This window comes from Alosa sapidissima, chromosome 14 (genome assembly GCF_018492685.1).
Source record: "Alosa sapidissima isolate fAloSap1 chromosome 14, fAloSap1.pri, whole genome shotgun sequence".
Classification (NCBI taxonomy): domain Eukaryota; kingdom Metazoa; phylum Chordata; class Actinopteri; order Clupeiformes; family Clupeidae; genus Alosa; species Alosa sapidissima.
Genome location: NC_055970.1, coordinates 10,163,077 through 10,176,380, shown reverse-complemented (window position 1 = coordinate 10,176,380; position 13,304 = coordinate 10,163,077). Strand labels below are relative to the sequence as shown.

The window sequence follows — 13,304 nt, the reverse complement described above, 5'->3', positions numbered from 1 at the left end:
CAAAAGGTCAATGCTCTGACCTCACCCTGATACAATAATGAAATTCCAAAACAACCCATTGCATAAAATCACAGATCAGCTTACAAACATCAAATGACATAGTCCTGCTGTTTGAGGCATGTTAAGGCAGATCTCTGTGTCTCGAGGTCCCGAGTACTGTCGGTATGAAGAAAAACAAAAACAGTCGGTTGTACCTACAGTAGCTCGAGTTTCTGCAGCCAACAGCTAGAGCTGTCAGGCAGCTACAGTGCTACACTCTGGGGGCATGTTCATGAGCCCCCATGTTCATGCCCCCAGTTTGTTTTAGTCATTTCAAATTATTTTCAGGGTTTCTTTTCTCCACACCTCCTTTTTGCATCTCTATAGACATCCACAACCATTTCATAGAGTTCAAACTACTTCTTCAGGAGACATACTATAAAAAAAATGGCCTTTTCACATGCAATGTCCTGGACGAGTCGCTGCTTTAATAGACTTAGCTATTGTCTGTAGCTGCTATAAAAAAAAGATTTGTAGATACAAAGCTGCGAGCAATCCCCACCAGACAGAATTGCTCTCTTAAGCATGAATTCTCCCACTCTGTCAGCCATGATCCAAGGAATGCACAACAAAATGTCTGTAATGCCATTCTGATTCATTCATAATCATTTTGGAATAGCTGCAGTGCAATTCTGAGTTTGTTTTACTGCCAATGAGGAATGAGAGATTGAAAAAAAAAGAAATAAAAAGAAAGAGAGAACAAAGAGACTTAGCTCAGTAATGAGATTATCTGGCATGAGCTGAGGGCTTCCCCATTACATTAAAGTTATTTTTAGGCCATGGGTTTCTAATCTAAGAGCATGCATTTGAGTAGACAAGTGGAAGTGTTGGATTTAGGTTTGTTGTTATTCTAACCCTTAAAGTAGCAACCAATGTCACTGCTGGACTGAGCCAGACAGAGTTGGCCAGCAGGACATCTGTCAACTGACTGTGTATTGCCTTTTAAAATAGCCAGTGGGGCAACCAATACTGCAGGTTGTGATAGTGATATTTCAGCACCTTGGACAGCACCGAGAATGGGTCAAGCGCAGCCCACTGAGCAGACTGAGGAGATAGATGTGGCAGCACTGCAGGACATGTACAAGAAGTTTGTGACCGAATGTCCAAGTGGGGTTTTGTTTCTTCATGAATTTAAACGCTTTTTTGGGGTAGATGCAACCGGAGAGGCATCCGAATATGCTGAGAATATGTTTCGAGCTTTTGACAAGAATGGGGTGAGATTTATTCTGCTCTTATTGTGCTTGTTGCATTCAGCTGTTCCACTGTAACAATCTGCTGTATTTGAAGAGTTTGGTTCCAAAACGCTAAATCCACCATTTTAATGAATTTGCATCAATACTTTTTTTACATGTCGTTTTCCAAGTAATTGGGTATTGTTATCTGATTCATCCTTACTCAATCAAATCAACACAAATGCAATTTGATAGATATTACCTGAAATACACAATTAAATAGCCTGACTTTTGAATGTTTTTAAAAACGGACAAATAGTGTTTTGGAACCAAACTCTCCATTTTTCCAAATAGGATAACACCATAGATTTCCTGGAGTTTGTAGCTGCGCTGAATCTAGTTTTCAGAGGAGATCTGCAGCATAAATTGAGATGGTCCTTTAAAGTGTATGACAAAGATGGTAATGGATTTATCGACAAGACAGAACTTCGGGCTATCATTGATGTAAGACTTTTCTAGTTGTACTTATTAAAACTGTTTTATTAGTATATGTTTTGGACATTTATATTGAGAATAAAAATCCTCTACATTCAGCAAAGTGTGTCAGTAGTCTCCATTTCTTTTCAGAGTATTTATCGGATAAAGAGGGTATCAAAAAAAGATCCTGAGACTCCCCAACTATCTGCTGATGAAGTTTGTGAGAGAATATTTAAAGTAATTGATGTTGATGGAGACGGTATGTGTTTATACAAAAGACATCCTTGCTAATATTATCTTTTGTCAAGTAGGATTCTTTTTTCATATTCAGTTTTAATATAGCTTTGATTTTGTAATTAACATGGACGCCTCCACTTTGCAATCACGTTTCCCCCCTTCAGGTCAGATAACTCTAGAAGAGTTTTTGGAAGGGGCACAGAAGGATCCCTGGATCCTCAACATACTACGCCTGGACATGAATCCATCAGGCTGGGTGCTTGAGCAAAGAAGAAAGAGTGCCTTTTTTTGAGAGTTAATCTGCGCCACAGGTGTTGGCGGACTGCCTGTACTAAGACTCTCAGGGCAGATTGCTTTGTGATTAGAGAGACATGGCTGTCCTTATTACTCCTCTGTCTGGATCAGATGAAGCCTTTCATATGACTGTTTGGTTGCCTTGCCCTCTCTGGTGCCTTGTGTGCAGACTGGCTCTATTAGCTGGCTGAATAGAGGAGCCGGCAGGCAGCTGTAAAGGCTGAAAAAACGTCTAAGAACGTTTATTAATTTAATTTACACTTTTATTGTTATTCTAATAGCATTTACCACTGTTACAGTTATTGTGTCTGCAAATTGTTTCACAATTCACACTTAAAGTCACTTTGGATAAAACTGTCTGATAAATAACCTTATGCATAATCATACCCTTATTTGTGATTTCTAAATCCTTTATTTGTGATATTTGTGATTTATAAATCCTTGATCTTTACTATCTGCATTTGTAGCAGTATTTGGTAATGAAACATTCCAAGCAGCACAGTGTATTTGACCTCTCTCAAAAGTCTTTATTTTCTTTTCATTTTTATTACACATACTTCTAAAACAGCTCACATTTGTGTGAAAGTGAATATTTTCATTATTTATTTGTCAAAGTTCACTAAGCACATATGCATTATCTCTCTGTCATCTCTATCTCTAGTTTGTCTCCACATAAGATCATTGAAGAGCTGTTTTAATAATGCTGGAAAGTAAATCAAAATTGGAAGCATTCAAAGTCCCTTGACTACATAGACTTGTTATTTAATCATATTCTTAAAATAGTATGTTGGTGTTTTCTGTATTAATAAAGAAATAGGGGGTGATAAGGGGCAATCAGACAGAGAGAGGTTTAGGTGAGATGAGGTTAGTCTTTCATCAGGCACTGTGCAGCCAGGTCTGACCCAGAGTGTTAGTTAATTAACCTTAAGTAGGGGAGGACTGTAAGTAGTACTCACAGTGCTTTGCCAGCACTAATGAAGGGGAGACATGCTCAGGTTATTTAAGGACAGACTGGCTTAGGACAACCACACAAACTTAAATATTCAATGATACAATGGTACAATTAATACATTTCTGTTGCATTGTAACTAGCGATGAATGACTTCATGCTTATCTTAAAAATAGAAACTATATTAATGGGGGGGGGGGGAGGGCAGGGCAGTCAAGTGTGAAAGTGGTGGTCCGCAAGCTTTTCCATGTGGTCGTGGTAAAATATAATATAGATTAATTGTTTGCAATATTAAACCTTGTATGTAAATCCAAACAATTCTGCAACACACTGCCTGTAAGATACGCCACTTTAAATCATATGAATCCTCTGACACAACCTATCAAAATACCACACGTATTCGGAACTCATGATATTTGTTTCTGCAGTTGAAAGGGTCTATATAGTATGAATGTATACATGTATACGTTTTGAATGTCGTGTGTCATTTTGCTGGAGATTTGAGGTATTCTGCATTTTGTGTGAGCAATTGTGGGTTTTGTGTGCAGAGTTTTGAAAATGTGTGGAAACAGTTATTGTAATATGGGACATGCACTGCAGAGCAAAATTAAGTAGCCTACTTATTCACTTGTCATAAATGCAGAGCAGGCCTACATGTTTGCAAAAACAAACTCGCCGCATTAACGTTGAGGGGATTAGGGTAGCCTAATGTACTGTATGCCAATCTGAACAATTCTGTAAACTTAACCTCAAACTTCAACAACTATGTTGTTTGGTCTTACCTCTAGCTTTAAAGGAAGAGCAACGCTTTGCCTGTTGTCATGCAAATCATGAATGAGAAGTCAGGTCTATCTGTGGATTATACGGAGTCGGACGTAAAGCCTAGATGTACCGCCTTCCTATATGCCCAACTCTAATCGCGGAGGGGAGGGGAGGGGAAGTGTGGGAAAATCCTACTGCACTCTTGACAGAACTTTATGGGCTACACATTCTGAACATGAAGACGGCTAGTTTAATCACCCGAATGTCTGATTGATGTGCTACAATATTGGCTTTCACGTTCATAAACGAAGATTTTTTTTCTTCTTTATCATGGGCCAGTCTGAATCCCAAAGTGAAGATGAAGAGGTGGATGTCTCAGCCATACAAACTCTCTACAAAAGCTTTATTATGGAATGTCCCAGTGGCTCTTTGTATTTGCACGAATTCAAGAAAATATTTGGAATAAAAAATGACGACACTCCAGAATCTTTATACATGGATAATTTGTTTCGGTCATTCGACATGAACGGAGTAAGTGAAGCCTATAATTTTCAGTTGATTTGAGTAATACTGATCATTCACGCTTACTTAGATATCTAATGGCACATGTTCGATAATTTCACAATTATTGTGTTGCTGTAGGACGAGACAATGGACTTCATTGAATATGTAGCTGCCCTACATCTTGTTCTACGTGGAAAACTAGAGGATAAACTCCGATGGTCATTTAAAGTGTTTGACAGTGACGAAAACGGACGTCTAGACAGACAGGAGTTAAAGCGGATCATAAAGGTAAGCTTTACACGAAGCTGAAGTTAGGATAAGATTCAGAATGCGGTGGAGTTAAGTTTCGATTCCACCCTAGAATCCATATGTGGTGGAATTTCTCATGCCAAATGAGTTTTGATAGGGACCAATTGTTCTGGTGACTCCATTGCCGAATCTTTTGATAAATGATGTCTTATGTCTTTTATTAAATAAATCAGTCTTTCATATGACACCCCCCATGGGCGTGTTTTATCTATTTCAAATTCCACAGGCTATATTGCTTATTGAAGCATTTCAGCACTAACATTTGTCCCTATCTATCGTTCAAAAACTCATTTGGCGTGAGAAATTCCTCCACATACTGTATGGATAGGGTCTCCCCTCTTTCACCAGAAAAAAATAGAGAGGTCTGTGAAGAGTGCCAGTCGGCTACTGCTTGGCTGACGACGACCTGGCGGTAAAAAAAATGCAATATTTAAGGTGGAATCGAAACTTAACTCCACCGCATTCTGAATTGTATCTTTTTTGTGAATTGAATTGTAACTTCAGCCTTGAAGAATGTATCCCCTCTATTTAGCTTCAGCATTTCCTTCATCATTGTGTGTGTGTGTGTGTGTCTCTCTCTCTCTCTCTCTCTCTCTGTGTGTGTGTGTGTGTGTGAAATTGTTGTGTATCAATAGATTATTAATAGGATGAAGCAGGGGAAAATGGTCGATGAATCAGGCAATCACCTCACTGTCGAACAAATATGTGACCGACTGTTTAATGCCATAGACAAAAACGGTGACGGTGAGTATACCAAAGCATGTTTAGTTTTGCACAACACATATGGATGGAAAATCTACTTTCACTTTTAATTAATTACATTGCATCGTGTTGAATGTATAATTATACTGGCTAAACCCTGACATGGCGCGGCAGCTATTTTGTAGGCTAGGCTACAATAATCGTGTTTTTTTTTTAGACCATATTTCCCTTGAGGAGTTTCTGGAGGGAGCCCAAAGTGACCCATGGGTGCGAAATTGCCTTAGGTTGGATGTGAACCCCTGTGCTTGGGTGAACAAGCATCAGGAACAGATCACAGGATACAAAAAGCCATTGCCTTCGTCTAAAGATACCAAACTACGATGACCAATGGATGTGCTGTGTGTTCCAAGATAAAGGAAATATGACTTTGTGAACAGACAATACATCATTTTATTCCTAAGGGAATAACTCCTAACATTTTACATTTGAAGGCCATGAGCATGCCTTATTAAGGACCTACCCTGTCTTCAAAACCCCACAGAATTTCAGATGAACTGAATGCAATGGACTCATACAATGGACACTCATTCCTAATCATAAAAAACACATCAGTGAACAGGTACTTATGCACTCTTAAAAGGAATGTGTTGTCCCTATCTGGACACACAGAGATGTGTTAAAAAAACATTGCAAGTTATGTTGTTTTCAATGCAAGTTGTGTAATTTCAACACATATTGCATAACAAATAAAAAAGTAAACAACAGAAGTTGTGTTGTTTTCAACACATTCGTTTTAAGAGTGTATGTCTGCTTTGAAAGTATGTATTTTCTATGGATTTCATCAGTGCCACAAGAAAGTCTCATTGGTGCTTGAGATTGTTTGGTTTTATCATATGTGTGTGTTCACTTTAATATACCAATAAAAGCTTAAAACAACAATGTTGTCCATCACTGACCCAAGCTCACAGTTCATTTAAGGCCTTCACTGTGCTAACTCTCTCCTCGTTTGACAGAGCGACATTTTTACCCCCACCTGTAAGTGCTGTAAGAGGATCAGTCATTACCTCAGGTGTATGGATGCCAAGGGAATAAGTGCAGCCAAGCACTTATGTTATGTCACAGTTGAAGATGTGCAGTTAGTTAGCAGACACTTTTATCCAAAGCGACATGGACTCGCAATGGCGGTAATCGAACCCGGGGTGACCGATTGTCAGTCGGTGATGTTAGCGCTGCTTAAAGGTTGCATCAGCGATTGCAGGCCCAAACATAAATGATCACATTCATCTAATCATTCCTAACAATCTGCTAGCTGCCCGCCCCATAAGCAGGCTGTCAAAAAAACGTGTCTCTGTAGGCAGCCTAGGTTGCACACAAAAACAAATGCTATCAACAAATGTTGCCAACCACTCAAAGGCAAAACAAAGTGTTCTAACCAATAACTGACAAGATGCACGTTCAGGAGAGTTTCAATTGCACAAGAGGAAGGGGGAGGGAGTAGCGAGCTAGCTCTCTGTTTTGTTTGAACATCAACGGAAGTGACGTTACCCCACCATTGCTGATATTTAAAGCATAAAGTATATTGTATTTTCCTGATTGCAGAGCTCACTTCATAATGTGCACATTTACTGTAGCCTATATAATTACAATTCTCTCTCTTTATAACATACTTTACTCATGGATATGTAAGGGATAATGTATAGAACGCCGGTCATTATTGGGAAAATAAGTCCTGACAGGGCGAACCGGACCCCGACGCGCCAGTGGAGGGGTCTTGTTTCTCCCTGAAGGGACTTATTTTTCCATAATGACCGGCGTTCTATACATTATCCCGCTTATTATATGACTACTCGCCAAAACGAAAAAATAAACTCCACGATATGTCTCTTTACACTTATTTGTTACCGTTTCGTCGTGGCTTTTGCTGAGAAACAAATAGTTCACAACACATGCTTAACTTGAATCAAACATTTTTTAGAACACAGCTGATCAACCATCTGCTTTTACTTTTGAATGAAGTTCCAATGAAAGAAGTGACCGGAATACTTGTGGAGTGATATGATCATCAGCACAAAACCCGTTGCCATTGACAGCAGTAATTATATGTTTGCAGTGGTAATTACATGAATTTATTTTACCGTAGAACGTTGAGAAATCCCATTCAAGTCAATGGAGCGTTCTACTAGCATTGTGAAGAGCTGTATAATAATATATAATATACCATGGTAGAGTTTATAAAGAGAGTTGATACTTGTATACAATAATACCACTGCCTGAACTTCTCAAGGCTAATTTATATAGTTGTACACACACACACACACACAAACACACACACAGCTATGAATATTTTTTTCTCTGAAAGTGCACTTTCTTGTCAATCTGTCAATATGTAATACGTATGCCATGTGCCATAGGTTTTAGTTCCTGGTTGGGTTTAAGCCCTGGACTGTGTCACGTACTGGTGTCTGGCAGTCTCAATAGACACCTCCTGTTGTGTAACCTGATCTGATAAGGAGCACAGCTAAAAGAAAGAAATCAGCTCTGTACTTGAGTGGAGAAGTGACATGACTCATTTTTGCCTTACCTGAGACAACACTAATGTCCTCGCTAAGTTACAGTAAAGCAACACAATATGGCTATTTTACTTCAAAATAATGGCTTCAAACTCATTTTGAATAAACGCAAACTTCTATTAGGCAGAACTGCATCTCTCTCAAAATGCATGCCTAGAAGGCCTAGTATTGCACTTATGTAGCTATGTTGTTCTGACCAGAAGCATGACCCTTTTCATCAATACTATTGTCAATGGGCATGCAGTATATTAAAGAATGATGACACAGATCACTCGCATGTACTGTAAGCTATATATTTTGTTTTTAGAAAACATAAGCATAGTGTAACTAATGTTTTTTTTTTTTTCATTCCAAGATTCCACATTTTCATACATATTCTTCAAATAGGGGACCTGAAGAGGGGTGAACATGTGAAGAATGAATAGGTCAGATCAAGTAGGCTTATGGCTTAACATACATACACAAACATAGCCTGCATCACATACTATGACATACGTATGAGTAGTGGCTAAAAGCCCCCTAAGAGTCCAAAGACCACTAAGAACATACTCAAAATAGCACTTGCTCTCTCTCATTGGACCCTCCTCACTGTTATGAAGACAGGATTAGGAAACAAGGGTATATAAAGATGTGTTGAAGAGAGAAGGAAATGAGAGAATAGTGAGATTGTAAGAAGAAAGAGGAGAACCACTTGCTCTTTGTTTTACATCTCTTTTTTCACTCATCCTCTGACAAGAAGGAGCTGTTTGTGTGGCTGTGTGAAGATCAACACTCAGTAAAAGGTAAGAAAGTTGTTTCCTACTTCCCTACTGTAGAGTAGGCTACTTTTTGTTAGGGTATTAAACATGTCTGTACCACATTGACTGGCAAAATATGTGTTAAATATAAACTTTTTAATCGGCAATCAGGTATCACAATCTTTTTACCTGAAAACTTGACCTGGAAATGTATGCAAAGATGCAGTTAATAATAATGTTGATTAACCAAGAGATTTACCATCTTAGTACATTTAGCCACATCAGTTTGGGTTCAAAATGTGTTCTTGTTCAGACTGAGTAGACTGTCAATAATGAGACAAATAGAACTAACTTGTAAAAGATGAACTTGCTTGTTAAACTGTCAATTGATATTCAAAAACTGTGGACACTGTGCAGAAAGACCATCACAACAAAATGTGTTTATGAGAGAAATTCATCAGGCAAAAAAAAGATAAACATTAATGCTGTGGCACGGCTACTTCTGCAGTCTGCATGTTTACCGGCAGACCGGATTAGCTTGGAACGCTATCTTTAGAAACCCACAGCACCCTTTCGGCGGGTGCACGATCTACGATCTGCTGATTAATGAAACAGAGCCTCGGCTAATTGCATCAAGGCAGAGGGCCAGACAAGGGGAATGGTGGGGATGGATAATGGGTGAGAGGTATATCTTGGGCAGCTAACTATAGCATCATAGAGACATGTGAGAGAAAGTGGAATAGAACATTATGCCCAATATTCCAATATGTGGTTTAATGTTCTGCATTTCTCATTAGTGGGTCACTTTGATACTAAAAGTATGATTCTATGTAATGACTGTATGATATCTGTAGTGTCCCTGTGTATATCTGTGTGTGACTGTATTTAGAGATGAGCGGGCATATTATGACTTTGCAGTGTTTCACTGTTCTGCATGGCTGTGTCAGTAGCTATCTGCTCCGGATTGCCAGGTTGCCAATCAGGGTCTGATTCAGTGTAGTCCATGTGAGATGGGATGACCAACGCCATCTCCCGTCAGCCTGGAAGGATACTTAAACCCTAACTATTTCCTTGTCTAGTTAGAGCAGCTGATGGATCTTTAGGTGAAGTCATCTCCCTTGATGCGCATCATTGTAATTAAACTCTGTTTCTGATTTTTTATACTATTGGTCTAACTGGGTCTCTATTAAATCTATGGTATCAAAATTACCATCACATGTAACACAGCGTGCATTATCTTTGCCCCACAAACAGATATGAATGCAGGTGCATCAACCCAGGGAGCAAACAAGGCTGCTCCTCCCAAGTTCAAGCAGAAGGGGGAGGGGAGGACGTTCAAGAGCAAGCTCCCCAAGCCTGGCCAGAAGGGGTGAGATTCGATATTCCAACAGAGACACCCTGCTGAATATGTGTATCCCTACCCTGCCATATGTACACACAATGCAATATTGATCAGTCTTTTTGTTTGTTTTTTAACAGATTTGACAATGATGTCCCTGGAATGGAAGGTTTGGGAGGTAGGTTTGCACATGACACTATCGTGACACATGAAACCTAACCCTAACCCTAACTTGTTATGACAAAAACCGAATGTCACTTAATATGAGAAGCGTTATGTCATAAACATTTATGACTTGTTTATGACACGTTCATGACAGTGTCATGTCACTCTTATGTCAACACTGTCAAGTAAAGTGTAACCGAATATTGATTGTTTTTTCTCGCTCAACGGTCTTGATTTTGAATCTCTCTCTCTCTCTCTGACTCTTTCCTTACCTTTCTCTCTGTCACCTTTCTCTTCTCCAGACTCAGCCATTGTGTGCCCATGGGAGGCCTTTGGAGACATGGAGTTGAGTGATCTTGCCCAGTTTGGGCTCGTGTAACTGGGATCCCCCAGCCATTGTTCTTGTGGGCTGCTTCCCAGTGGCTTTTTTCCGCTCTTGAGTTTATCCATTCCTTGGGTGCAGACTCGGGCTTGAGATGGGTCTATTCCAGAGCTCTGTGTTGGGAATCAGACCATGTCTGAGAGCTTGCAGAGGGATACAGATCCTTTTGGACAGCAGCCCCCAAAGGCAAGGGCTATAAGGGTTAGGCTATAACATATGTAGGCTATAATGTAAAAATATGGTCATATCATATAATGTTGACTTATTAAGATGGGGGAAAGAACTGAACATATTACACTGAACTAACTGTTCATTGTTGAAAATCATTCAAAAGTTTGTAGTTGATCCGGATGTCATTGGTTGCAAGGACTGTGTACGGGTGTATCCACAATTGGGACCTTGTTACAAGTTGGTCTTTCAGCTGCTAATGCAATCAGTAGCCGTGAGAAAACATGTTAGACAACTGAGGGATGAGATGCCACACATAAAATGTACAGTCAAACAGAATGCACAAACATCAATGGGAATCCACCAAACACTGCAGGGAACCATGTTATTGTCAATCAGCACTCTGCCACGCTAAGTCAGACCCTGCTTATGATTGTGCAGAGCAGAACAGATATTTGTAGATATGATGCAGGACCTGTTAAGAGAGATTGGCAGCTCAGTCTCCCTCATACCTAGTGCCTACGGTGAACGATGTAATAGCATAGTGCTGCTGCTTCTGATGTGCAAGACAAGACAGGGTATATATTCATAATGTGACAGCATGTATTTATCATTATGTTACAACCTCTGCACAACTACTATTGATGTTAGAAGAACAAAATAATACAAATGTTCATTGCTTAATACATGTGTTATAAAAACAGAATCCTTGTCTGCTTTCTGTGTTTTTGCATGCACCTGTCATCAGGGGTATAAAGACATATTTGTTCACCATGCACTTAGGCTGTTCTGAGTCATTGTTTGTATGTTATAGTATTTGTTGATTTCCATTTATTGCCCATTGATATTGCATTCACATTATTGTTTATTATTGCTATTCTCCTTATTAATGTAGTGTCACCAACATTTAAAATAATATCAACTGACATTGTTATTCATAGCCATAAGTATTCTGCTCATAAGGTAATACAATGCACATATTTATATTTCATTTATACTACTCTAAACCACCTTCTGAAAATCAACTGCATAGTACTGTTTTACTGCATCATATTTCTTGACCTGTCTCACCACCTGCCTATAGGCTACTTACACCACCTTACTTACAACACTTTGAAGAGCAAAAACAAAGCTCAGCACACCTGTTCTGTGCATCAGCAAAGTTGGAGGGTCAATTTATGAACCATCACTTCTAGCTGTAACATCACTTCTAGTGGGCTATATGTGACGTGTAGGGTAGAAGAGTAGTCTTTATTGTCCACTAAAAGAAGTCTTTATTGTCCACTACTGGGGAAATTCATCGGCAACACTTTATTTTAATGTGTCGCTGTTACAGTGTACCTGCCTAATTAGGTACAGTGGTACATCTGTATAACAACATGTACTATCAGGTACTGTACTATCATTGTACTTGCATTATGTATTTGTGGGTACCTATATAGGCTATAGTTGTTACATTGTAATACTTGCTTTTACAAAACTTTGCCAATTTACCTAAATTTTCATCAGAGGCAAAGAGTTGACTTGAGACCTGCTGGATGGGGTAAATCTGGTCATGATAGATTTGATATACAAATCATTCTTAGCTTCAGTCAGCGTTGTGTGCACAATGGAAATATGATTAAATGCCATGTATATCCAACATTAATTTTCTCGCGAACTGTTTATCACATCACACTGTTTTATAACACCTAGCCGCTAATATCATGGGGAAGCTCAGGTTCTGCTCCTTCACGTGATATCTGTGTGATTTATATGTGATAAGTACTCTATGAGCAATTCAACAGAGAATAATGGGTGTGAATTTGGACACATTTTGCGTCAGCCACATAGCCAGGGGTGGCCAGGGGTGGCCAGAGTTTATGTTAAGGTGGCCGCGGCCACCCCTTGGTGGCGCCCCTGGCAGCAACACCTGCAAACGTCAAACACTTATTACTTACAGCAAAGGTAGACCCACATACATGGTTTCCTGACTGTTGATGCTGTTTATAAACAGTTTGTAAAGTTTAGGCGAAGTAGAACGTAACCTTACGAATCTCTGATCAATGTGATTGGTAAGGCTGGACCAATGATTTCAAAGTTAGTGCTCGTTGCGATGCAAGTGTTGCAAACGTTTCCCAATCGAGAGTCACCAGCCTCTATTCACTTAATGAATGATATTGGATTTTTCCAGGCGAGGGACCCTCCCCACAGTAGCACAGAAGTGCTTACATTGATTGACGTAGTGAGCCTGCCCCGTTATTTCCTGGTGAAAGCATATTCCGGTCTCTCAAAACTACTCTGATTAACATCATTTTGGTCCCTAATGACAGTTTAGACTCATGATCCCAAAATAGACTAGGTTGTTGATAGACTAAACTATTAATTTAATTTAAGGGTAACCATAATTAGTTTCATACCATGTCATGTACTTATGACAGTCAATGAACAGTTATGTAACAGGTGACAGCCATGACTGTATGATGCTATGACATCTTAGTGGCATATGACATAATGAC

The 13,304-nt window shown here is 39.3% G+C and overlaps 3 protein-coding genes across 3 annotated transcripts; all 3 read left to right on the top strand.

Annotated features, from left to right (window-relative positions):
- The first annotated feature begins 1,055 nt into the window (after positions 1 to 1,055).
- On the top strand, positions 1,056 to 2,217 carry LOC121681835 (guanylyl cyclase-activating protein 2-like). The gene is made up of 4 exons (XM_042061782.1): positions 1,056 to 1,253; positions 1,566 to 1,715; positions 1,839 to 1,947; positions 2,090 to 2,217. Exons 1-4 carry the CDS (start codon positions 1,056 to 1,058, stop codon positions 2,215 to 2,217), a joined length of 585 nt encoding a protein of 194 aa, XP_041917716.1.
- A 2,043-nt stretch (positions 2,218 to 4,260) lies between these two features.
- LOC121681889 (guanylyl cyclase-activating protein 2-like) lies at positions 4,261 to 5,988 on the top strand. The gene is made up of 4 exons (XM_042061837.1): positions 4,261 to 4,461; positions 4,573 to 4,722; positions 5,379 to 5,487; positions 5,663 to 5,988. The coding sequence occupies exons 1-4, from the start codon at positions 4,261 to 4,263 to the stop codon at positions 5,827 to 5,829; spliced, it is 627 nt and encodes a 208-aa protein (XP_041917771.1). The 3' UTR covers positions 5,830 to 5,988.
- A 2,694-nt stretch (positions 5,989 to 8,682) lies between these two features.
- LOC121681943 (retinal cone rhodopsin-sensitive cGMP 3',5'-cyclic phosphodiesterase subunit gamma-like) lies at positions 8,683 to 11,425 on the top strand. The gene is made up of 4 exons (XM_042061912.1): positions 8,683 to 8,797; positions 10,007 to 10,121; positions 10,232 to 10,269; positions 10,559 to 11,425. The coding sequence occupies exons 2-4, from the start codon at positions 10,009 to 10,011 to the stop codon at positions 10,633 to 10,635; spliced, it is 228 nt and encodes a 75-aa protein (XP_041917846.1). The 5' UTR covers positions 8,683 to 8,797; positions 10,007 to 10,008; the 3' UTR covers positions 10,636 to 11,425.
- The last annotated feature ends 1,879 nt before the right edge of the window (positions 11,426 to 13,304 follow it).